Raw genomic sequence first — 27,349 nt, 5'->3', positions numbered from 1 at the left:
TGGATCCACCTAAGTCTTCAACTTAACAGATCTGTATGACTTTAAGTTTTATTGGACTTTACAATTACCTAACTTTTTTAAAAAAAACTTATGCACCAGATTATTTTCTTTACATGAAAACTGAAATTTTTTAAAATCATTTTTCTTAGACTGTGTTAGGTACAATAAACCAACTTTATTTTAGAAAATGCAACAAAACATGTTTGTGTCTCTTACAATCACATTTAACAACATTAGACACTGTCTGAAATTGCAAGCCTCGCTTATCCTTTCTCACCTGATTATTATATAATATTGATCATTTTACAAAGTAAATTTAAACCATTGTGAGCACGTTACAAAGTTAGTTTCACTAAATATTTATTTATTTGGGCAAACTGAGACTGATATGAAAGTAGAGGGATTACAAGTTGCAAAAATTTTTTTAAATCAGAATTTTATGTCAGTATAAGTTTAGAATAGTTTAGTAAAGAAAATTGCTTGTGAATCAGTAATAGAATTACAAGTGATCAATTTGAAATTCCACATGGGTAAAGAAGATCCACACAGTATTTCATTGTCCTTGCTGTCTAGAGTAAAGTTATGAATGCTACATTTAGCCTGTAACACTATATTGGTGTAATTATGTGCACTGACTCACCGTGAAGAAAAATAATGGACTGCAGTGTGTGGTAAACCAGTTATTCTATCCATTAGCTTGTTGCAGAACATTCCTTTCCTCACAGAGAATTACACTGAACCACAGGTCAGAAATCTGAATATTTAAGATTGCAATTCAATTTTTATTCATTAAAATTACTTTATATAAAAAGGTTGGTACTTTTAATGATTAATAAATTGGATGCAGTGCTAACTTGTTAGCTAATTCACTGAAAGCCAAAAACAAAAAAAGTGAGGTAAAATAGAGTACATAATTAGTTTTTGAGAAAAAGTGTTTTCTTGCAACTCTGCAAGCCTAACTACCAGACTTTTAAAAATATTTTGTGAAAGCTTGTTTGATTCAACCAAAACAAAACCATAACTATTTCCAGTCTTTGCTCTCTTGGCCCCAAATGTGCCAGAAGTTCAAATGCCACAAAAGTTAATGCTTCACTGTTTCTTACCTGCTTAATTTTATAATATGTGTGCTCTGATGAAAATAACTAGGTCAAATTCTGTCAAGAATAGTGGAGATGAAAGCTTTCATTTGCAATCATGATTTTTTTATTGGGTAACGATATTGACCTTTGCTAACAAGCTAATTTTTTTTATTTGAAAGACAATAATCTACATCATAAAATCAAAGTACAGAATTTTGAATGATGGAAAAAAACATTCTATATAAGCTGAAGTATGGATCCAATGAAATTAAATAGGAACATTTTGAGCTGCTCTGGCATTTCTTGTCAAAATGTTTAGCAACTTTTTGAGAGAACATTATTTAAGATGGTTTTATATTTTGTTCAATTGTTCTGTTTCAGTGTTTTTTTCTATCATATAATGGTTCATTAACATGTTTGTATTCTTTGGATCTTCTCACAAAACCTATCACTGTTTCTCATATTCTATCTGCAAGCAGGTTTATCGTCCACGTATATATTTGTGGAGTAACAATGCACCTACTAAATGGCAAACATCTGCCCAATGCAGATGAGTCTTTGCGAGTAACTGGCCTTATGGTTTGAAAATCCACTAAAAATATTTTTGGAGGAATTCTTTGGCAACTTCTTTTAATTCTGATTTTGTGGTCTGTTATCAATTAACCGGACAACATATCTCAAGTATTTGAATCTAATTTAAATTCACCTCGCCAAGCATAGGTAAAAATCATATACATCACCCATCGTTTCTGACAGAATCTAAGGCATAGAAATTTGCAAATTTGTATCTTCCACCCAAGTTTCATCCAGAAGTTAGTTAAGACAGACCAATGTATTGATAGTACTGACTGAGAGAGAAACATACTGCATTGTACCTGATATGACAGCTCTTTACATTTCAGGGCTAATATTTGGTTATGTCCTCAGCTTGTACAATGTTTCTATGTTAACACTTACATGGTGACAGAAAAGAATTACACAGGCTAGGGTCCTCCCATTCTATTCACCACTTCAAAGGCTTCACGCATGCACTCACCTCGTGTCCTTACCAGATAGGCAAATGGGTAAGAGCTGAACAAACATGGGTAAGATTCCATCACCAGATTTTAGGAAACAGCCTGCGCTAGGATGTGTAGCAGACAGAAGGTTAGATAAGAAATCAGGGAATGGGAATCAACCGCACGTGATTTCTTCAATTCAACAAACACTTCTTTGCACCCAGAAGCACTCAAGCAGATCAAGAAGTGGCCCCGCACACGCAGAACACAGGCAAACAACAAACTCAGGAGCAACAAAGAAAACCCATGCCAAAAGTTACAATTAATGGTCATGTGCTCAAAGGACCTGGTCCTGGATCTGCAGGATTCTTTAAAAATCTAGGTCACGCACAGTAATGCAAACTAACTAACTAATTGAGTTGAAATTAAAATAGCATCCCTTTTTGTTTCTGATCCCCTTCACTGTTTTATAAACACTCTCCTGTACCACAAGCATTTTCACATTGTAGATTAATGTTTGTCTCTCTTTACTTTAAATCAGTTTTTGCTTTTATTACAGTCTGGTGGAAGAATAAAAATGATGTTTTTCCAAAATAGACAGGAAAGTTTTAGGTAAGATATTCCAAGTTCAAGTCGATACTTTTTAAGTCACTGCATATAACAATCAAAGCCATGGTGCGGAGGTGGACAAGGTCAGAAAGTCACCCAACAACAGGTTTATTTGAAATCACAAGCTTTCAAGGTGCTACCTCTTTGTCACGTGAGTGAGAGTGTGGTCTTGTAGCATTGTGAAAGTATCCTTACCAGATGTCTTGTCAGGTTAATTAGTGACACAAAACCATAATATGAAAATTAAAGGAAAAAGTTCCCAAAGGAGTTTACCAAAAATATTTAGGAGATTCCCAAATCATGAGATCAATTATTCTCAAGGGCTCATTGGTTTTGGGTAGACATTTTGCCATGTGATAAGTGCATTGTTCCTCCACAAATACATATATGGACCATTAACTTACCAGAAGATAGACCATGAGAAACTGTGGTAGGTTTTGTGATGAGATTGATAGCACACATATATCTTAATCAACCGTTGTATAGAATCATAGAGTTGCACGGCATGGAAACAGATCCTTCGGCCCAACTCGTCCACGCCAACCAGATATCCTAAAGTAATCTAATCCCATTTGCCAGTATTTACCCATATCCCTACAACCCTTCCTGTTCATACATCTATCCAGGTGCCTTTTAAATGTTGTAATTGTACCAGCCTCTACCACTTCCTCTGGCAGCTCGTTCCATACATGCACCACTCTCTGCATAAAACTTGTCCCTTAGGTCCCTTTTAAATCTATCCCCCTCAATTTAAATTTATGCCCTCGAGTTTTGGACTCCCTGGGGGAAGAAACTTTGACTATTCACCCTGTCCATACCCCTCATGATTTTATAAGCCTCTGTAAGATCATCCCTCAGCCTCTGATGCTCCAGGGAAAACACCCCTAGCTTATTCAGCCTGTCCCTATAGCTCAACCCATCCAACCCTAGCAATGTCCTTGTAAATCATTTCTGCACCCTTTCAAGTTTAACAACATCTTTTCGATAGAAGGGAGACCAGAACAGAATGTAGTATTCCAAAAATGGCCTAACCAATGTCCTGTACAGTCGCAACATGACCTCCCAACTCCTATACTCAAAGCACTGACCAATAATGGCAAGCATACCAAACACCTTCTTCACTATCCTGTCTACCTGCAATTCCACTTTCAAGGAACTATGAATCTGCACTCCAAAGTCTCTTTGTTTGGCAACACTTCCCAGGACCTTACCATTAAGCATATTAGTCTTGCTTTGGTTTGCCTTTTCAAAATGCATCACCTCACATTTGTCTATGTTAAACTCCATCTGCCACTTCTTAGCCCATTCGCCCATCTGATCAATGTCCTGTTGTACTCTGAGGTCATCTTCTTCACTGTACACTATATCACCAGTTTTGGTGTCATCTGCAACCTACTAACCATACCTCCTTTCTTCACATTCAAATCACTTATATAAATGACAAAAAGCAGTGGAACCAGCACTGATCCTCACAGCACACCATTGGTCACAGGCTTCCAGTTCAAAAAGCCACCCTCCACCACCACCCTCTGTCTCCTACCTTCAAGCCAATTTTGTATCCAATCCTAGAAAAAAACACTGGGTTTCACTCCCACACAAGGGATTGTTGGTCAGAGAGAGAACATTGTAACATGGCTAACAAGTTGATTATCAACTTGTAAATCTTTCTAATATGCCAGATAGTGGTTGGTCAGAGTAGAAGTGTCTCCTGGACAGTCGTCCTGCAGAATTCAATGATAAACCATTGCAATATTTTGTCCATTACTGTGGACCAATTAAATGGACATCCAAGGCCCAATCCTTGGAAACAAGGATGGGAAAAAGATCAGACACATGTAGCAATTGTAGTTAATGAAGGATGAGGAACACTGGATAAATGCCGTTGGTATTGAGGTGATGATTTTGTATTGGGAATATTGTCATGGAAAGTAATGTCCTGGAAAAATGAGGGGACAGTTGCAGAAAGTGAAAGCACTTTGATACCAGATTCATAGGGACAAGAAATCTCCAGCTGCAAATGTATGTGCAAGCATCAGCGAAAAGCATTCCAGCTTCTCCGGATCTTCCCTAAATCTGAGATCTCTAATCCCAGTTCTATTTTAGTAAATCTTCAATCCGCCCCTATCCAAGGACTTGGCATCCTTCTGAAATTTTGATGCCCAAAACAAAACACAATACTCCAACTGAGGCATAACTCATGTTTGAAAAGGATTAGCATTGCTTGTTTGCTTCTGAACCTGATTCCTCCATTCATAAATCCTTATCATCTTGTCTTGGCACCGTCAAAGATTTTTATATTCTGTTCCTGTTCCTTAACCCTCATCTTTAAAATTGTCCTATTTATACTATGTTACTCTTCCTTATCCCTCCAAAATGCATCACGTTACTGTGCTGTGTGCTGTATTTCATCTGACAGTATCTCCTCATCTCTCAAGACTGGCCTGTCCTACTGGCATCTGCTATCAACTTCCACATGGCTTCCTACTTTTCTGAATTTTGAAACATGAAAAAAGTGTGGATTTCCATGATACCAAATTCAGAAACAAAGTAAACAGCTTGCACTAGGGCAACAGCATGGTCTTTTACATTCTTCCTATAAACTCACTGAGAACAAGTAGTCATGTAGTTAAATTATTGATTAGCACCCTGACTCAATTGGATTTCTATTGGACACCTTTTCCTTTCCTATTAAATCATGTTGGCAATTACAAAATTCATAAGTCATCAAATGATCTGAGGAGATATCAAGTTAGATCAGATTATGATGTTTGCCAAAGTTCATCATTATTGGTAGGTTATCAATTAATATTTCTGAGCTCCACTGTGCAAGCAGACCAAACAATGGAATTGCTCATTATGTCACAGCATTAAAAAAATAGAATGAGCAAGTATTATACTATTCCAGTACTGTATGGCAAACAAAGCACTTCATGGTTGTGTTCATTTACACTTTTTCTTAATTTAAATAATTTATCTCTGAACAAGGGCTCTAGGATCCAAGGTAGTCTGTGGAGAAAATACTTCTTCATGCAATGTAGTAGTTCATTAGCCTCTCTGTTATTCTCTAATTTATTCAAGTAGGCATGGAATGACAAATGATTTTGGAGCACATAAATTATTGGCTTATGTTACATAAAAGCAAACTGAAATGCAGTGGAAATTATATAGTTATTTAATGCATTGAGCAATTCTTAAAATATAATTTCCAAGTGCTTTCCTAAGACCAAACATCATTGCTTCCAAGTGAGCCCTGTAATTTACAAGAAATTATAAATTAATCATTTCACAATAGTGACCACCTTTCAAAAGTACTTCACTGACTATAAAGTGATTTAAACCATCACAAGGTCGTGAAATCTTATTGTAAATGCAGGCCATTCTTTCATAGTTTATCAGCTAGCTTTGTGATTTGTATCCATACACAGGTAATTTGAATGGTCTTTTACAGTACCACACGTTGTTATTGCTACAAGTTGTCAGAAAATTACAAGTAAACATTTTCGTATTGTTCTGCCCGCGCATTAGGAATTTAATTATTCTGGGAAGAAACATTATAATGCCTGAAACAAAATAGAAATTATAAACTTGTGGTAAATGTACATCCATGGATTTCCTACATTTAATCCACTTACTGCAACGCTGCAGCAAAGATAAACCTTTATGTCGTAGATATTGCAGATTTCTGTCAGTCGTTTTACCCATTTCTATTATTGTGCCTTTTCCTTCCAGAGAAAGTATTAAACTTATGTTGCATCATACCCTTCTGCTTAGTTTCAATAAAGTTTATGGAGATGCAGTTGGCAAATTAAAAAGATTTTGGAAAAGCTCAATTCCTGGAATGAGCCATCAAAACTGTTACCACAGTGGCCAGGGGCCAAGTATGCACTATGGCAGTGATTTTATCTACAGCAATAAAAATTTATGCATTTTTCTGGTTCAGCTAGTTTTTAAAATTCAATAATGTAATTGGATTGCCAGCTTATCATTTTACTTTACTGGAGAATACTAGCCTGTGAGAAATGTCTTTTAAATTATTTCAACTTGATCTTTTGATTTTCAAGAATTGTTCCTACAGTAATTACAATATTCTGATTTAATGGTAGTTAGCAATTCAATATTATTTGTTTAATATTATATCTGCTGAGCAGATAACCATGTCACACAGTTTTATCAATTGTCTTATTCTGATTAATTTTTTTCCTGTCTTATGACTTTATTCTGCACTGGATCGTCCCCTAAAACAGTTTCATCCAATTTTGTATTTCATTGCCTTTTGTACCAATTGATCATTTTGCTGCAGTAATGTGTTAATAGTACTGTCATCTTGTTTTCTATTGCACCATATATATTAATAACACTACAACTTACGTGCTTTACCTCATTATATTTAACAGCATATTTGGTTAGTTACTTTTTAACTTCCATTGACACCACTGATATCTCAACATTGTACCATTCATCAGAATATCTGGTAATTTGATATCTTGGATTGCCTGCTCTTGAAGCTTGTTCAAAAATAAATTACCTAAAGCAGAGATTGTAGACACTGTATTGTTTATTCTCAGCAACATCTGAAATTTTAAAATGACATCCAGCCTATCAAGTCTGGATCCAAAGATCAGATATAAATGGGCCAATTATTCTGTCTTCCCAATTAATAAATTAAGAAATTATACGCAAAATGTTATTTGAATTTTCACCTTCATTCCAAACAATGCATCCAGATATTAATTCAGCATGACCGGTTATTTGGTTTTGATTAGATACTTCACACATGACACACCATGGGGATTCTACACCACAACAAAAATGCCTCCAAATGATGTGTTTTCGCATTTATTAATTGCATTGTGGAATTCAAAACAAATTAAACTTACAGCATAATAGTTCTATGCGTAGTACAGCAACAGACCACTTTGGTTGATTGTATTTTTATTATGCTGGCCCACTAAGGCTTGTTCCCTCTTAATTGCTCCTATAATCTGTACATTATTTGGTGTTAAAGTATTCTGACTTTATTTTCTCAAGACATAGCTCATGGGTGGTCTGGGGTTCTGCTTACTTTCAGACTCAGCAGCAAAACACAGCATTGGTTTAGCGAGTGCGGAAGAGTGGGACTGAGTGGTGAGAATGGAATAAAGAAAGAGTGAAATAGGGTAGAGAATTTTAAAATACAATCCCCTGAACACTGATGGAAATTTTGTTTTTTTCCCCCAATCAACACCACTTCATGTAGAAACTTTTGACAACTGTTCAGCTAGAAACTCTGTTCCTGGATTTGATTTTCACTCAGTATACGGTATTGGAAGACAATATGTCTACAATCAAAAAGATTGGATGTGTCTCTAATGCAGTTTTTTGTGATTGGCAGCAAGCTTGATAAATAACAGGGAGAGACACATTTCCTTTTTGTAAGCATAGTTGTTACTTCTTCCCAGTACAATATTATACTTAAGAAAATTGTGACAGGTTTAAGCTACATACTGAGAAATATAGCGTGTAAGTATGTAATTATTTTAATATTCTTTTATGGGATGAGGCCACTGGCAAGATCAACCTATATTGTCCATCTTTAATTATGCTTGGGAAGGTGGTGATTAAAACTCCTTCTTGAAATGTCATGGTCAGGGAGATGTGGTAACATGCTCAGATCTATCGGATGCAGAATTCTAGGATTTTGACTCATTGATATTTCCAAGTCAAGATGTGTATTACTTGGAAAGGAACTTATAAGTGGTAGTATTCTATTGTTCGTATCCTTCGAGGCAATAGAGATCACACGTTTGAGCATGATGTCAACAGAATAATCATGAGTTGCTACAGTGCATCCGATAGATGATAAGTATATTATTGCTGATATTAGAGAGTGCATGTTTAAGATAGTGAATGGAGTGTCGATCAAATGCATTGTTCTGGATGATACTGAGTTTCCTGCATTGGCTAGAGCTTCACACATCCAGGCAAGTGGAGATTATTTCATCACTCCTACCTGGACCCTGGAATTTTGGGAGTTGGGAGAATGGGATGAAGACATTTGCCACAGGGCTACCAACTTCTGACTTGCTGTTGTAGTCACAATATTTAGATGACCTATCTAATTAAATATCTGACAGATGCTGACTTCTAGGATTTTGATGGTGCGCTATTTGGTGATGTTACTGCCATTGAATTTCAAAGGAAACAGTCGTCAGACACTTGTGTGACAAGTGTGAGGAATGTTATATGATATTGATCAAGCCAAGCTTTAATTCTATTCTGGTGAGAATGCAAACTGGCATGGATGACTTCAGTGTCTGAGTTGTTCATTGACATTGCTGTCTGGAACTCATACGGCTGAGATGATTAGTCTCCCAACAACCAAAACCATCTACCTTGCTGCTAGATCTGATTCCAGGTAATGAATGATTTCCCCCGATGTTCATTGACTTTAATTTCACTTGGGCTCCTTGATGTCACATTCAGTCAAATACTTTGTGATATCAAGGACAGTCACACTACCCCTGAATTCACTTCATTTTAACAATGTTTGAGTTAAGGTTGTACTGAGGTTGGAACAGAGTAGCTTTAACTGTAACAGAATCTGGAGCCAAATCGTCTTGGTGGATACAAGACTTGCCATTGTAGTGGAATACATGGGCAGCACGGTGGCTCAGTGGTTAGCACTGCTGCCTCACAGCGCCAGGGACCCCAGTTCAATTCCAGCCTTGGATGGCTGTTTGTGTGGAGGTTACACATTCTCCCTGTGTCTGCATGGGTTTCCTTGGGTGCTCCACTTTCCTCCCACAATCCAAAGATGTGCAGGTTAGGTAAATTAGCCAAGTTAAATTGCACCATAGTGTTCAGGGATGTGTAGGCTTAGGTGCATTAGTCAGGGGAAATATAGGGTAATGAGTGGGGGTGGGATACTCTTCGGACTTATCGGACCAAAGGGCCCTTTACCACACTGTAGGAATTCTAATTCTTCATTATCCAGGTGGGTGGCTAATTCTGCATTTTAAGCCTTTGCTGTATTAATTGCACTCAGGAACAGAAATCATGGGCCCCAGTGCAGTTCCTGGCCTGGCCACTGATCCTGTCTTTGGCATGAACACAAGATGCGTTCCTCCCTGAGAGCCACCTGAGCACAGAAGGCTCCCAAAAACCCTACTACCTGGTTATTGGCCCTTGACTACAGGCGGTGCGTACTGAGTTTGGTGAAGATAGATATGATGGGACCTCAGGAGAGGTCTGAGATGGATGGCCAACTTGGACTGAAGTTAGTCACTAATACTTCAGCATTGTCATTTGCATCCAGATGCTGAGCTCAACATTCACTAAGCATTGCAACATTGGTGATTTCTTCTCCTTCTTCAGCTGTTTAATTCTCCACCACCATTGATGACTAAATGGGTCAGTACAGCTTTGATCTGTCTGGTTGGCTTAGATCCAGGGATGAGGGATTTTTAAGGTTAGATTGGACAAGCTGGAGTTTTGCTCCTTAGAAAAAGCGATTGAGAGGATACTTGTTAGAAGTATCAGAACCATGAGGGGACTGCACAGAGTAGATAAAGAGAAATTATTCTCATTAATCAAAAATCAAAATGTGCCAATTTAAGTTGATTGTCAAAAAAAGTAATGGTGACATGAGGAAAAACATTTTTTTACTTCGAAGTTGTTTCGGATTTGAATGAGCTACCTCAGTGTGATGAAGACAATTTCAATGAAGGGCTTCAAAAGAGAATGTGATAATTATCTGTGGAGGGGAGGTTTGGTGGACTATGGGGAAAAGGCAGAAGTGGGACTTGGTGAATTGCTTTGCTGAGAGCTAGCTAGCATACACATAATGAGTCTTCTAGCCTTTTGTGCTGGGCCCATGATTCTATACAGTTAAATAGCTTTGACGTGGAGATTGCAGAATGGGCAACAATGCTCTTCTGTACCTAAATGTCTATGATTCAGTGACTATAGTTGTTCTCATGATTTTACATTTGTGTTGATGAGAGCATTACTGATCCAAAGGAACTGGGTTAGATGATCTAATAGTGCAACTTCAGCACCGTTCTTGCAGTTAAGTAGAAAGTAACTGGAAATTTGCATCGTGTCTTCTGTAGATAATACAGGTCACAATGTAATCAAGGGATATCTAAAAGATGGAGATCAGTTATACTCTGGAGATAGCAAATTAGTTATTTGACTATGTGTGTTCGCGAAATAGATCCTGGGCTGACAGATTTGCTGAAAATGGGTATAAAGCAAAACTTTTCAGCAAGGTCATATTGCAGTTGTGCAATCATCTCAGTCATAAACAAAGTTTTATTTTAAGTTAAAACCAGCACCACTGCCACTAACAAATAATTCATGAGCAACCCAAAAGCATAATTTTATTTGAAACACTTTGGAGATTGATTTGTTTGTTCTTTTACATAATAACATGTTTCCCTGTTTCTGAATACTGAAGTTGCAAATGGGTAAATACAGCTAAATTAAGCGGTAATTATTAATGACTTTTTGGATCTACTTTGCAGCTTTAGTGAAGTCTCACACTCTTAAATTGCTACCTTTGGTATGAGTTCAAGTTGCAGGCACATAGAGGTTACATTACAGTACAATTATGATTTGTAACATTCCTTTGTCAAGAAATTATATCAACAGCCTTCCCAGGAGTAAACTATCGCAGATCTCCGTATTACTGCATTTACTGCGCGTTTGCACCTCCAGAAGTTCCTGTCCTATAATAACGGCGCGCGTTGATCACCTTGCCGTTTGACTGCAGCTGGAAGGCCATTGGCTCTCCCAGTGGCACAGTTCGAAATTATAAAATCGCCCAACGCAGGGGGAAACCTCTGACAAATAACAGTGCCACCTACAGGAGTGACAGACCCTCACAACTGCAATGTACAACCACTGAGGACCTACAGGAGTGACAGACCCTCACAACTGCAATGTACAACCACTGAGGGCCGACAGCCAGGGTTTGTGGTGTTAGTGAGGCATTCAGCCTTCACTGGTCTGGCAAGTCAGAACCGCTGTGCAATGTTTGAGTGATGCACACCGTGTGCTAATCCGAAAGCTGCAATGGGTCAGATCCAATGCCATCTCCAGCGGTCTGTGAATTCAAGCACCAAATAAAAAAGTAGAACAAAATCTGGCTATCAATTCAAAATTAATCACATGTACCTCATTTCAATTCACAAATATTTTATGAGGACGCTTCTACCATTAAGTTAAAAAAAACTCAATTCATTTTAAATGAAACCATTAAAAATCTAGGAAATCCCTGTTAAAATGTCAATCCATTGCTTTGTGGCATGATTTCAGGTTTAACTATTGGATCAAAATTCGTTTCTAAATGGTTGAAATTTTAATTTGGAAAATTATGTCTGCTAAAAATGTTTTCTTTAGTGCCTTTCAAAATGTGATTTCCATCCCTGTTTTGCTGCAGCTGCCTGTTTGCGTCCCCCAGTTTTTCTACAGTGCAGAGACTGTAAACCTACCATTTTCACCCCCACCATGAGATTGCACGGCTCGGCCTAGTTGCAGCCCAGGCTAAGCAGTGAAAAATCCCAGCCCGTACAGAGTGTAAGACGAGCGAGCCCGGTGGCCGACTGCAAACCTCATGTCGTCATATAACACTGCCGATGATAGAGGTGAAGTTTGGAGCAGGCATTTGAAAAAAAAGAATCTTAATTTTTAGAAAGATATATAGAGAAAATAATATTAAATCATTGTCTTAACTAGTTTCCAAATTATATTTTAATTTGCATTCATCTGCTTTATATTGGTTGATCCATTTATTTCAACCTCATTTTCATAGTGCCGTACAGCATAGAAACACGACTATTGCCCCATCATGTCTATGCTTATGCCCGATTCTCCTGTTCCCTAGATGCTGCCTGACCTGCTGCGCTTTTCCAGCAACACATTTTCTGCTCTGATCTCCAGCATCTGCAGACCTCACTTTCTTCCCATCATGTCTATGCCAACCAAAAAGAGCTAAATCCATTCACCTGCACTTGGTCCCTAACCTACTGTGCCCTGGCATTTTAAGTACTCACCCAGGTGCTTCATAAATGTTGCGTGTCCCTGACTCCACCACTCTCTCAGGCAGCACATTCCATATATATTTCACCCTCTGGATGAGAAAAACATTCTCAGATCTCCTCTAAGCCACTTTCTCCTCACCTTAAACTTATGCCCTCTGGTCTTAGCCACACCTGCCATGGGGAAGAGATTCTCATGATCTTTTCTGTCTATGCCTCTCATAGTTTTGTATACCTCAATCAGATCCATTCAACCTCCTTTGCCCCATGGGAAACAAACCCAGCCTCACCAGTCTCTCCTCTTAACTGGACTCTTCATCCCAGTCAATATCGTGGTGAATCTCCTCTGCAGCCTGTCCAGTGCAATCACATCCTTCTGATAGTGTGGCAGCCAGCTGGTCCCAGGAAAGTGATGGCCAACTGATCTCATCCCACAATTATTATTCCAGAGATCCAGATAATGTCCTGAGGAGCAGGGTTCAAATCTTGCCATGGTCGATAATAGAATTTGAATTTAATAAATAGTTGGAATTAGGAGACCAACGATGACCATTAGACTTTTGTCAGACAAATCCCATCTGCCTCACTAATGATTAGATTAGATTACTTACAGTGTGGAAACAGGCCCTTCGGCCCAACAAGTCCACACCAACCCTCCGGAGAGCAGCCCACCCAGACCATTCCCCTACAGGCAATTTAGCATGGACAATTCACCTAATCTGCACATTTTTTGGACTGTGGGAGTAAACTGGAGCACCTGGAGGGGACCCATGCAGACATGGGGAGAATGTGCAAACTCCACACAGACGGGAATTGAACCCGGGTCTCTGGTACTGTGAGGCAGCAGTGCTAACCACTGTGCCACCATGCCGCCCTTAAAGGAAACTGCCATCCTTACCTGCTCTGGCCTACATGTGACTGCAGACCCACAGCAACGTGGTTGACACTTAACTGCCCTCTAGGAGGGGTAATAAATGCTGGCCTGGCCAGTGATGCCCACATCAAATGAATGAATACCATGAAACATTGTATTCTATCTGTTGCCTAATCTGTTTCCACCCCGACCTCAAATTCACCTGGACAGTCTCAGATTCCTCCCTCCCCTTCCTCGACCTTTCTATTTCTATCTCAGGCGACCGAATCAACACGGACATCTACTAGAAACTGACCGACTCCCACAGCTACCTGGACTACACCTCCTCCCATCCTGCCCCCTGTAAAAACGCCATCCCATTCTCCCAATTCCTTCGACTCCGCCGCATCTGCTCCCAGGAGGACCAGTTCCAAAAACGCACAACCCAGATGGCCTCCTTCTTCAAGGACTGCAATTTCCCCCCCGACGTGGTCGACGATGCCCTCCACCGCATCTCTTCCACTTCCCACTCCTCAGCCCTTGAACCCCGCCCCTCCAACCGCCACCAGGACAGAACTCCACTGGTCCTCACCTACCACCCCACCAATCTCCATGTACAGCGCATCATCCGCCGTCATTTCCGCTACCTCCAAATGGACCCCACCACCAAGGATATATTTCCCTCCCCTCCCCTATCAGCATTCCGTAAAGACCACTCCCTCCGTGACTCCCTCGTCAGATCCACACCCCCCACCAACCCAACCTCCACTCCCGGCACCTTCCCCTGCAACCGCAGGAGGTGCAAGAGTTGCGCCCACACCTCCCCCCCTCACCTCCCTCCAAGGCCCCAAAGGAAAGTTCCATATCCGCCACAGATTCACCTGCACCTCCACACATATCATCTATTGCATCCTCTGCACCCGATGTGGCCTCCTCTATATTGGGGAGACAGGCCGGCTACTTGCGGAGCGTTTCAGAGAACACCTCTGGGACACCCGGACCAACCAACCCAACCACCCTGTAGCTCAATATTTCAATTCCCCCTCCCACTCCACCAAGGATATGCAGGTCTTTGGACTCCTCCATCGTCAGACCACAACAAAACGACGGTTGGAGGAAGAACGCCTCATCTTCCGGCTAGGAACCCTCCAACCACAAGGGATGAACTCGGATTTCACCAGTTTCCTCATTTCCCCTCCCCCCACCCTGTCTCAGTCAAATCCATCAAATTAAGCACCGCCTTCCTAACCTGAGATCTTCTTCCCGACCTCTCCGCCCCCACCCCAGTCTGACCTATCACCCTCACCTTGACCTCTTTCCACCTATCACATTTCCGACGCCCCTCCCCCAAGTCCCTCCTCCCTACCTTTTATCTTAGCCTGCTGGACAAACTTTCCTCATTCCTGAAGAAGGGCTTATGCCCGAAACGTCGATTCTCCTGTTCCCTGGATGCTGCCTGACCTGCTGCGCGTTTCCAGCAACACATTTCCAGCTCTGATCTCCAGCATCTGCAGACCTCACTTTCTCCTAACCATTATTTTATAAAGTTGTAACAAGATTTCCTTGCACCTACACTTTACACTTCAAGGAAGGCAAGTATTCCATGTGACTTCTTCGCCACCCTATCTACCTCTGCTGACACCTTCAGGGATCTATGCATTTATACATCAATGTCCCTTTCTTCCTCAGTGATCCCTAAAGATTTACCATGCATTGTGTATATCCTTACCTCTCAAAATCCATCACTTTGCACTTAATCAGGATTAAAGTTTAGTACAAGAAATATACTAGCTAGTTTACTAACAAGATCACAGTCTTAATTTCACAAAATTTGCAAAGAAAAATGTGATTTTACGTAATAGAGCATCTTAATAGCAGTTTACCAGAAATACACATTTACAGCAATTGAAATATAATTGGATAGAAATATCAGGAACACACGGAGGACTTGAGAAGAGCAGCTGCATTGCTTTGACCAGGTTGCAGAACTGTAAGACATAATAGCTGAAGATCGTGCAGCTCTTGTGAAATGTTGCTATTAAAATGGAGAATTCGCCGCCAATTGCTTTCAGCACTTTAAATTCATCTCATTAGCAAAGGAAGCAGCTTAATTTGACAGTGAGGATCCCAAACAGGTGGCAAACGAAAATTCTGATGCAGCAAATCTCATTCAGCCGATGAGTTCTCAATTCCAACTGTCAACAAACATGAGGTTTGAATCTGTTGTTGGTCTGGTTAAGGAAGTTCTAATGTATAGATTGCTAATCAACGTGGAAGCTGTTAATGTTGTGTAGGAGAATTCTTCTGCCAGCAGGAGTGAGGAAGAGGCCCACACATGCAAATTCAGTGGGCAGCTGGAGGTAGAGAAACCAGCCCCCATCAAGGCAATGGTTTCTCATCAGAGAGATTGCCGAGGAAGTGGCTGACAACCAAGTCTCATTTCCCAATGAAACCTCTCATTGTGGTAAAGACTTTGTAGACAAATGTGTTAGCAGCAGGAAGCAAACCACAATCAGAGCATGACCAAACATTATTACATAGAATATTATTCAGTGCTTAAGTTATAACAGACAATACTTCCATTGTAATTCTGAAACACAAAATTGAGGGGTTCTTTTTATAAAATGTAAGAGTTTGTTTAAGGAGTCATGAATATAGTTCCCATAGTGTACCATGTACCATGTAACATGACAGAAATCTATACTAACTTCAGTAAAGATCATTGTGCAAGATTGCAGTTTATTCATTCCACTCCATCTGAATATGACAACACATGATATAGTTCCATTTATTCCGATTGCCTTCCAAGCAGCTATCTGTTGCATGAGCACAGAAAGCAAATGTTAATAGTGGTGGTATTCACTGAGAGGGGGATATTGTCACTGCTGAAATCCAAACCTCATCACCTTGAAGTTCAACTCCCATGTTTTCCTTGCCAAAATCCATCCATCGGAGGCTACAATTTTTATAGAATATATACTTCATCATCTATTTTACATCTGTCAAATTTCCATCCCTCATTGGCTTTCTTTGTAATGAATAGACAATAAAATTACATTTTCATAATATTTCATGGCCACCCTGTGTGATCTCCTTCACTTATACAAATTTGCACACACACACTTTTTTCTCCACTCTTATAGGGCTATCTATTTTGCATTTGTTCACTCTCATTTTTCAGTTTCATCATGGTCATCCATTCATTCAAATAACCACCTTTCTAAATAACCCTCCCCTTCCCAAAAATATTTCTGCTCACTAACTCTGATGCATATATAATTCAAGTATTAATTTCCAGACCTGACAATAGCATGTTTGGCCCAGATGTCCTACTCTATTCAACTACAACCTTTTACTATTCCAGACCATCCTGAAGGGAAAATACACATGCTTTCTTTTCTTTGTTTCATATTGTAATGTTTCACAAAACTCATTCCCCTAATGTATTTCCTTCATACCCTAACCTCCAATATTAAATGAAAAGAGTTTCTAAATTTCACCTCAATGATTGAGGCCATTCCTGCAGTTGTAATGCTAGCCTTTCCTCTTCCTTCCTGCTCCTGACGCCCACTAGTTTTTCACTCATTCCACTTCTCAGTGAACACCATTTTACGATTACTCTCACATCTGCCCCTCAAATTCATTTCTTCCTCGGGATATTACTCTAACTCACAATCTACCTTGATCCCCATAACCCCATTCCACTTCTAACTCAAAAACTCTTCCTGGCCCTCATATTTGCAAGCATTTCTTTCAGGCACAATTCCTCTCCTGTTCAAAAACACTGCCATCAGGCTCTTCAATAAAATATCCATCTACTTTGGCTATTATCCAATCTCAACCGTTTTCCTCTCAAGGCTGCTCCAATATATTTTGTTCTCACACAAAATTTTCATTGTTTTAATTAATTTGGGCCACACTGTTTACTGTGAGTAGCCTTCCTTGACTTTCTCAATTATTGTGCTTCTTTTGATCTGGTTAACAGTGCTACCCTCTCTCAGTGGTTTTGTTGTCCAACTCCATGGATTGGCCTTGTATCATTCCATTTCTATTTGTTTGAATACAGCTTGCACTTCTCCATCAGCAACTTCTACTCATGCTATTTCCTAAATATTTAACCAATGCTCCTTTATCGTTCTACTTCACACAGTGCCCACACTATTTCTACAACCTCCTTCAGTCTGGTATCCTCGCCAATGTTCTGGCCCTCTGATTGGAAACATTTGTGCATTCCCAAGATTGTCTGCCTCAAAATTAGTAACAATTCTCTGGATCCTTAATCCTCAACAATCCTTAACCCACCATCTCTCTCAATGTTTAAAAGTTACCCAAACTCCACCTTTTCAACCAAATTATCAGTCACCTGCATCAAATTCTTGCACATGGCTTGATCTCAATTTCTGTATCATTCTTATGTATATTTTTCAGCACACTGCCTCATCAATTCCAATTAAATATATAATATGGTTGCATGTTGTGGCTAATGTATATAGAAATATTATTCCCTAGCAAATGTTAGATAAGCCCAAAATCTGTACGAATTTTTTTTTAAGAAGAATGGTGGTCCCAATGTGAAATGTGTTTATTACTTAGGCAAACTTGGCAGGCAAGAACTGGCCCTGGGGGAGAATCCTATTCAGTTAATCATTCAAGAAATGAAGTGACATGACAGATCTATTTGTGTTTATGGTTCGTGGCTTAGTGAAATATGATAACACAGATTAATTTGTGTCCATCATTGTTTCAGTAGTTCCAGGATACTACTGCTAACTAGTATCGTTTAGTTGTTTTTTTCTCTGTCAAGTTGTACATTGAAAATTAGTGAACTATTAATTGTATTCTTCAGTAATGCTTGAATATCTTTAGTAAGCAAACCATTATGTAGCACAAACCTATCTTCATTTTGTTATTAAAAGCTACCAAAACTTCTTTTCAAAATATTGCTACAATGATTTATCCTACATGTCAAATCTTACCATTTAATTCTTTGATGATTCAAAGAAGTAAAAAAGGTGAAGTTTATTGGAGTTATCAGGTGATTACTTTGGAGGGTTTATTGAGTCTGAAAGTGCAAAGAAAGATGAATATTCACAATTAAAGTTAAAATGTTCTTAATTAATGATGTATGCAACTGGTAATATTAATTCTACTCTGTCAACATTGTTTCCACAAAATCCCTACAGTGTGGAAACAGGCCATTCGGCCGAGTCCACACTGATCCTTTGAAGAGCATCACACCTAGACCCATCCCTGCATTTCCCATGGCTAATCCACCTAACTGACACATCCCTGAATGTGACTGGTAATTTAGAATGGCCAATCCATCTAACATGCACATCTTTGGACTGTGGGAGGAAGCCAGAACACCCAGTGGAAACCCATGCAGACATGGGGAGAAAGTGTGAACTCCACACAGACAGTCGCCTGAGAATGGAATCGTCCCTGGTGCTGTGAGGCAGCAGTGCTAACCAGCGAGCCACCATGCTACCCACGTTCTGGTCCCAGAAGAACTCTACAGCAATGACTCCATTTTTCCATTAAGGATGAATGCTTAAATTAAAAACAGAATAAAGGAAAAAAAGTATTAATATTCACTTAATCTGTAACTTGATGTAATTAGTTCTGATCAAATTGGTTCAAAACAAAAGAATGCCGATAGCATGATGCAGCATCAGACAGATCTAAGTGATTCCACAACTAATAGACCAGATCTACATTCTACAGTGCTGCCATATCCAGTTGTGAAGGGTGGTGAACAAACAAACAGCTCACTGTGGGAAGTTGCTCCACAAATATCTCCATCCTCCAATAATGGGGGAGCACAGCATGTAAGTGCAAAAGATAAGGCTAAAGTATTTGCAACAATCTTCTGCCTGAAGTGCTGAGTGGATGATCCATTTCGACCTCATCCAGGGGGCTATGGCCCTGATAACATTCCAGCAATAGTACTGAAGCTATGCTGCAGAGCTTGCTGCAACCCTAGCCAAACTGTTTCAGTAAAGCTTCAACCCTGGCATCTACATGACAAAGTGGAATATTGCCCAGGTATGTCCTGCACAATCCAACCCGGTCAATTAGCACCAATCGGTTTACCCTCGATCGCGGGTAAAGTGATTGAAGATGCCATCACTAGTGGCATCAAGCAGCACCTACTTAGCAACAGCATGCTCACTGACTGATTTGACCTCATGGTTCTTGACCTCGTTACTGCCTAAGTTCAAACATGGACAAAAGAGTTGAATTATGCCCTTGTACCCGAGGCTATCTTTGACTAGGTGTGGCAATGGAACCCCAACAAAACTGGAGTTAATAGGAATCTGGTGTAAAATTTCTATGTGGAATCATACCTGACACAAGGAATGATAGATGTAGGTCAGTCATTTCAGATCCAGGACATCTCAACAAGAGTTCCTCACGGTAGTCTCCGAACCCCAACCATCCTCAGTTGCTTCATTAGTGCCCCACACTCCCTCATAACATCAGAAGTGAGGATGGTCACTGATGATTGCACAATATTCAGCACCATTTGCAGCTCCTCAGATACTGAAGCAGTCTATATTGAAATGCAGCAAAGACCTGGACAATATCAAGGCTTGGGCTGAAAAATAACAAATAACATCCACACCACATAAGTTCCAGGCAATGACCATTTCCAACAAGGCAGAATCTAACCATCACCCCTTGACATTCAATGGCATTACTGCCACTACCATATTGGAGTATATCACTGAACAGAAACTGGACTAGTCAAATACATGCAGTGGCTACAAAAGCATGTTAGAGGTTAGGAGGCCTATAGCAAGTAACCCACTCCTGACCCCTCAAAGCCTGTCCACCATCTCCAAAGCACAAGTCAGCAGTATGATGGAATATTTCTCACTTTCCTTGATCAGTGCAGTCACAACATCAAATATCTTGACCCCATCCAGGACCAAGCAATTCACTTCACTGGCAACACATCCACAAACATTCACTCTTTCCAAACCAATGCAGTCATAGCAGTATGTACCACCTACAAGAAACACTTTAGAAATTCACTAAGGTTCAGTGGCTTCCGAACCCAGGACCCCTACCACCTAGAAAGAAAAGCTCAGTAGATACTTGGGAACATCACCACCTACAAGTTCCCCTCCAAGCTACTCAGCAGCCTAATTCGAAAATATATTACCATTACTTCACTGAATGACATTGTGTGACCACCTACAGCACAGGGACTGCAACGCTTCAAGATGGCAGTCCACCCACAATCTTCTCAAGGGCAAACAGGGATGGTCAGCAAATTCTTACCCAGCCAGTGATGCCTGCATTCCATGAATGAATAAAAAAGTTTCTTTTTCACTTATGAAATTTATAACTGTTCTTATGTGAACACAAAGTTGGCCTTTTGAATTTGCAATACTTGTCAACGTGTGGTCTGTTAATAAGCTGCATGCCATTCACTTCCAATCCTGTCCAATTTTGTAATTGTTAAAATGCTTTACATTGGAGATCACAAATGTCAACAGGGTGCCTTATTTGTGAGGGAATCAGTCATTTAAATTGCAGCTGGTATTTCAGTTTTGGATGATATGCTGAAACATCTGACTTGTTCTGTCGGTAATAACACTATTATATGGACCTCAAATTCATGCGTTGAATTTTGTAACATGCAACTTAAGCTTATGCTAACTTGAACCTAAACAAGTCTATCCAACAGTGGAAAAAAACAGTAAGATGACAATCGAAAATCCCCTTTAGATCTATCGATAAAATAGATAGCAGGCTCGATCTATACTCGAGGAAGACAATGAATATAGTTCCTGTGACTGCCACCCACTCTAATCGTATCAAGGTCGTATCCTGTCGGCTGCGGTTTAAGAGGCAATGCACTGGAGATCTCAGGCGTCCAGAGGAAATGATTATTGGGCTGGGAACTAGTAAATTATAGGTGCCCTCATGTCCAAACGTTCATTCGCGCAACGTATGAGCATTTCCTGCAATGGAAGCCCTATTCATAGAAAGTTAAGAGATAACGAACAAATAAACATTTCTGGGTCCAGTTTTCTTTTCATACTCTTTGAAGCATGGTTCTTTATGTATGTCTTAAATTTGTAAAACCATGTGCAATGTAATCCTCAGAACTAACACGAGGAGGAAAGTTCTCTAACGACTTCCACATCTTTACATGTGAAATGTCTTCTGCTATGAAAGAAGATCCTAAAACTGATACAAAAATGTCTTGATCTAAAACAAACAATCTTGTATGACAGTGGGAGATAATGACAATGCTGAGTTCAGAGAAAAAGGACAGAAACGATCACTTTAAATATTTCACTTCGTCTTTCGATTTACAATGAAGTGTCTGGAGCTGAAGTTGTTTCACTGCTTCAGAGTTGCAGACTATTCGTGCATATTTCTGTACTTTCGACTGAAGAAGGAAGGTTCGTAAAAGAGAGAGAGAAAAAAAGCACAGCGTTTGATTAGCATTCGCCGACAGACCCAGGCTGACATACCATTGGCCTCGATAAGGGAGTGGGGGGAGGTCTCTGCGAGACGTCAATGGCTCAACAGATTAGCAGGGTTGAAACTCTGAGTCCGCCGAGCCGTCACCGCCCCCTACACCCCCCCCCCCCCCCCCCCCTCCCCACCTAAAAAGATCAAATCCTCGAGTTCACAGGCACAGGCAGTAATGTAAAAACTTAGCCAGCACTGACTTTCCCCTGTACCTCCTCTTACATTATGTTCTCTTACCCAATATTACGCCAACGATATCGGATGCTACGTACGCCAAGCACCAACTCTCACAGCACTGTTCAATCGAGGATAAATTGAATGAAAGGTTCGAGTGCTAAGTTACAGTGGTTGTCTTGTGGTGAGGGCTTTCTATACAAAGTCGGTAATCATGCAACTTGTGTTTTGGGTAGGGGTAATGTTACTTTTCGTCTCCAGTATAGAAGGAACACCACAAATGTACCAAAGACAAGGTAATACTTGATTATATTGTGTACTGTGCATTACTGTTGCAAAACTATCGATTTTTAAAATAAAAGGAACGGCATTTAGCATAGCAATCGTCAGTGTGATACACATTTAGACCTTAATTTGTGGTAATGCCCCATGTGTTAAATCAGGATTTTATCTTGTTTCAGTTAAACTGCGAGAGCAGCTGAAGGTTTATGAAATCGTGACACCCACTCGAGTGACTGAGTTTGGGGACGCTTTCCCAGACACGATGCATTTTAGGAGGAAAAAACGAAGCATTGACACCGACCACTGGGCCTTCACAACCCACTACAGAATTAATGCATTTGGGCAATTCTTTCACCTCAATTTAACTGCCGATTCGGGATTTATTGCACCGATATTTACCGTTACACACCTTGGAATACAAGCTAATTTCACAGAGTTTCACGAAGAGGACACTGACACGAAGCACTGCTACTACACAGGACAGGTCAATGCTAAACCGGAGCACACAGCTGTGATCAGTCTCTGTACAGGACTGGTAAGTAACATTTTAACCCTCGCGAGACTGAATTTAAGTTTGGAGTTTTCAAAGTATAATTGGTTGTTCGGTAATAATAATTGTGGTCTTGAAAAAAAGTTGCATCTAATATTTTGTCATTTTCAAGCCTGAAATGTTGGCAACATCACTATATTGATGTAATTCCAACGTTATCAGAATTGATTGTCCCTGGGGATAAACTGTGAAGATAATAGGAGCCAGAACGTGCTAAACCACCAAGACCACACTGGGAAACACAACGTCCTCTTTGAACAATTTGCGTAAGTCGTCATTCACTCCCCCCCCCCCCCCCACTCCCCGGAAAAAAAACACCTTCCTGATGACCATCGCTAAATAAGGCAGGACTAGTGGGACGGAGTCAGAGTAGTGCAGCCTGCTCCGTTCGCACGGTGTACACGGCCTCTGGAGATCCTGGGAACAAGTTTGACTGGGGGTCGACGTCAAAGATGTTAATAACTCCAGTTGACAGACGCCTCTCTTACGCACAGAGTAACGCAGCCCCCTAGCCCTTCCTCAAAGCAGCAGCGTGGGAGTGGCGTCAGCCATCCAAGTTCTCCAACCTTACCGAGCTTTTCCCAGTCTCAGCCCGCGATTTAACTCGACCCCTTAAAAGCAGCAAGCTGCCGAAACACACCGACTCATTCCTGCAGCTTTGGGTTTCGGTTTGTCCACGAATTCCACACAGCCATTATTCACCTCTGACATGAGACGCAGTGAGCTCTCCCCTCGCTATACCTTCATTACACGCTGTGAAACTTCAAAGCCACTGGTTTAAACGCAGCCGAATGGACGCTCCATTCTTCTCTCCGACGGGATTTCCGTTTGAATCTTACAAGTTGTTTCAGCTTCATTGCCCACTCTCCCCGCTCCCCTTTTTTGTCAATAGCATTAGGACAAAAATCATTTTCAGCCCCTTTCAGTTCTGAAGAGTCACACTGGAAGCGTTAACTTTGTGTGTGGGTGTCTACAAATGCTGCCAGATCTGCTGAGTTCCTCCAGTACTTTGTTGTTAATTTGCATCAGAACGCAGCTGCTTGTTCTAACGTCTCCAAAACATTAAAGGATGGTGACTGTGTCATGAGATAATTTACTTACAGATCTCCAGAAACCACCGTTCATTCGCTTACCTTGTGCTCACTATTTGGAAAAGCTCTTTCCTGAAAATGGTTTTTAGGTGACGCAGCGGGCAGACACTTATCATTCTCAATCTCCAGTGTGAGAAACAGCGAGAAGCTCTTAACTAGTGATCGAACAATCTCAGTTTTCACGTCTCTAATGCAAAGATCCGGCCTCAGTTTACCTGAAAGAGGGATTAAACATTGAAGCAGCGTGACTGTTTGTTTTGCTCCGCTGTGGGCGGAGCTAGCTTTCCCTTACGAGGGGCGAGACTTTCTTAAAGCCACGAAGAATTGTGCTTGTAAATTTATTCACATGTTTAAATTGAGCAGAAGTATGCATCGGGAGTGGGGGGAGAGAAGATTCTATAAGCGCGGTTTTTCTGCTTTAAAAACGCAAATGTTTATGTCGTGTTTTTGTTTTGAGAGGTACCAGTATTGAGCTGCACCTTTAAACTGTGGCGCGCTCTCGGCAACCAGCGCTTATCGCCTGGAGGGCGAGGAGCTAAAATCCGGTGTTTATACCAACCTGTGACTATAGTGCAACTCCGCCAAACTTACTCTGAACGCTCCTTGCCACCTGAGTTTCCCGCCAGGATCGTGGTCTGGTCACTTGGCACCACAACCTTTTATTTAGAATGGTCTCATCACACTTTCACTCTTATCCGAAATAGTTCGGCTGCTGTTCTTCAATTATGCAGAAAAATCTTGTCCAAGAGTCGTACAAACAAACCTCGGTTCTTCAACGTGAAGCTGGAAAAGTAATAAGCAGTTATGTGACTGCAGCTAATGTGCCTGGAGAGATGTGGGAGACTGGGAGGTAATGCGTTTCTCATGGGCATCTCTGCAAAAAAAAAACCCAAAGGAACTGCGGATGCTGGAACATAGAACTGTACAGCACAGGAACAAACCATTCGGCCCACGATGTTATGCTGAACATGATGCCAAATTAAACTAATCCCTTCTATCTGTGCTTGAGCTATCCCTCTATTCCTTGCATATTCGTGTGTTTATCTAAAAGTCCCTTAAATGCCCTTATCATATCTCCTCTGCAGCCACTCCTGATGGTGTGAACCCGACTCCGACCACCGTTTTGTGTAAAAACTAGACCCTCGCATCTCCTTGGAACTTTCCCCTTCTCATCTTAAATGCATATCCCTTCGTATTAGACATTTTAACTCTGGGAAAAAGATTCTGACCGTCAACCCTACCTGAAACAAAAGCAGAAATTGCTGGAAAATCTCAGCAGGTCTGGCAGCATTGTCGAGAGAAACCACCATTGACGTTTCGGGTCCAGTCACTCTTCAGAACCACGACCTTCTGTATAAAAATAAAATCTTTTTCCGAGCTATCATGTGTTCTGAAGAAGGGCGACTGGACCCGAAACATTAACTCTGATTTCTCGCCACAGACGCAGCCACACCTGCTGAGCTTTTCCAGAAGTTTCTGTCTTCACCTCTGCAGTTTGATCTCTCGATGATGGTTAATGACGCCCAATGTGCATTATATTTAGCATGCTGCTATTTAGATTTTGCACCTCTTTAAGGTTATATTGCAAAATAATCTCTTCCATCAGAAGCAACTAAAAGTCTGAAGTATTTCTTCAGATATTTACTCAGGATAAGAATTTTGCAGTGATATAATCAGCCTTGTAATCTTCATTTGCAAGGAATAATTTCTCCCTTCTCTAATAACCTGTATATTTGCATCCATTAGCATACTTTTTAGAAAATGTCCATTTTTGAGGAGCGGTATATATCATACACCATTTTCATGTTGACAGCACTGAATTTCAGTTCTGTCAACAGTACATTGCATAGTGGGAAGCCACTTTTTATTTTCAACAAATTTGCTGCTCTGCCAATCATCTGCGAGTTCATGACTTCTGTAGTGATCTATCTGGATGTCTGGAAAGCTTCTGTGGTATGAAGACTAAAAGTTACATTGATATTCTGAGCTATGCCTTAGTGGATATTTGTTTAAGTCTTTCCCGACAAACACTTCATACAATATCTTTGCTAAGTTGGTCTATGAATGAATGAATAATTATTTTTGGCCACTTGTACTCTACAATGAACAACATGGTAAAATACAGTGAAAGCTTCAACTGTTGCATTTTAAGTAGTTTAAGAATAAGAAGATATAGCTGAAATAGAGTCCATCATCATTGTGCTGCTTCCCCCATGAGTCCTGAGCCCTGAGCCAGCTGACCAACTGCACCACTACCCCTCCGCCACTCATGCTGGACCCACCAGTGTCAAGAGTTGTCACTCTTCAGATGTCATTCCCACTCCATGCCTACCTCAACCAGGAGTTGCCACCATTGCCTCTCCGATAATCAGGAGTCCTCACTCCAGGCCTATCACAACCAGGAGTTGCCACCATTGCCTCACTGATAATCAGGAGTCTCCACTCCAGACCTATCACAACCAGAAGTTGCCACCATTGCCTCTCTGATAATCAGGAGTCCCCACTCCAGGACTATCACAACCAGGAGTTGCCTCCATTGCCTCACTGATAATCAGGAGTCCTCATTCCAGGCCTACATCAACCAGAAGTGGATGGCTCTGCTGCTGCCACTGCTTTGATGCCTGGAGTTCCCAGGCATACCACACCATGTGGGTGTGTGATTCAGTGACAATGGCAGTAGATATGCTTCCTGTGTCAATTAATTCAAAGTGAAGCTAATCTTATGGCCACTTGTGCTTGAGTGCCATTTGCTGGTACTGCTATGAATTGCTGCAGTTTTTGTGAAATGTCTCCAAATTTCTCCGTGTAACTTTCTTTGAGTAAGCAATGCTGATATATTGAACCCTTATCCTTTCTATACTTGTCTACTTCCATTTCAACTGCCAGTTTAGGCCACAACTTATTACCTTTGTCTGCTTTCTTACCTATACCCAAAACAGAGGTAACTGAGCTGTTATCACTGCTATGAGAAAGGGGACATATTTACTCCATACACTGGCTAAAAAACAATTTTGTCAAGAAAGACTTAAACAATTAATTCGCAAAAGTGATTTCAATAATATTTCATTCATCTTCTGAGGCAATCTCACACAAACTTCTTTTCAATTCCTATCAATTGAAATAAGTAAGTCTTCGTTATTTCTTGAGGAGCTTTGTAAATGTAATTGGAATTCATTATTTACATTCAAGGATAAAATATGG

At 40.5% G+C, this 27,349-nt stretch overlaps 1 protein-coding gene and 1 long non-coding RNA gene across 9 annotated transcripts in view; one reads left to right on the top strand and one right to left on the bottom strand.

The window, feature by feature from the left end:
- LOC148147962 (uncharacterized) overlaps positions 1-24,784 on the bottom strand; it is a 40,716-nt gene extending 15,932 nt beyond the window's left edge. For both annotated transcript variants that reach the window (XR_015759411.1, XR_015759412.1), the window contains exon 1: positions 24,191-24,784. This is a non-coding gene — a long non-coding RNA (uncharacterized LOC148147962). The remainder of the gene's footprint in view (positions 1-24,190) is intronic.
- The window catches only part of adamts9 (ADAM metallopeptidase with thrombospondin type 1 motif, 9), a 258,667-nt gene continuing 253,516 nt past the window's right edge, over positions 22,199-27,349 (top strand). For 6 of the 7 annotated variants that reach the window (XR_015759408.1, XM_087994415.1, XM_087994414.1 and 3 more), the window contains exons 1-2: positions 22,199-22,521; positions 22,687-23,042. Coding sequence is in view for 6 of the 7 variants with exons in the window: in XM_087994415.1 (XP_087850541.1) it covers positions 22,440-22,521; positions 22,687-23,042 (438 nt within the window). In the remaining variant the exon portion in view is untranslated. The remainder of the gene's footprint in view (positions 22,522-22,686; positions 23,043-27,349) is intronic. The other variant, XM_087994412.1, reaches the window with a different exon arrangement.

This window comes from Chiloscyllium plagiosum, unplaced genomic scaffold (assembly GCF_037043375.1).
Source record: "Chiloscyllium plagiosum isolate Xiang-an unplaced genomic scaffold, Cpla_swu_hap1 HiC_scaffold_14, whole genome shotgun sequence".
Classification (NCBI taxonomy): domain Eukaryota; kingdom Metazoa; phylum Chordata; class Chondrichthyes; order Orectolobiformes; family Hemiscylliidae; genus Chiloscyllium; species Chiloscyllium plagiosum.
Note: the sequence above shows the minus strand (reverse complement) of the source record. Positions and strands in the feature narration are given on the sequence as shown.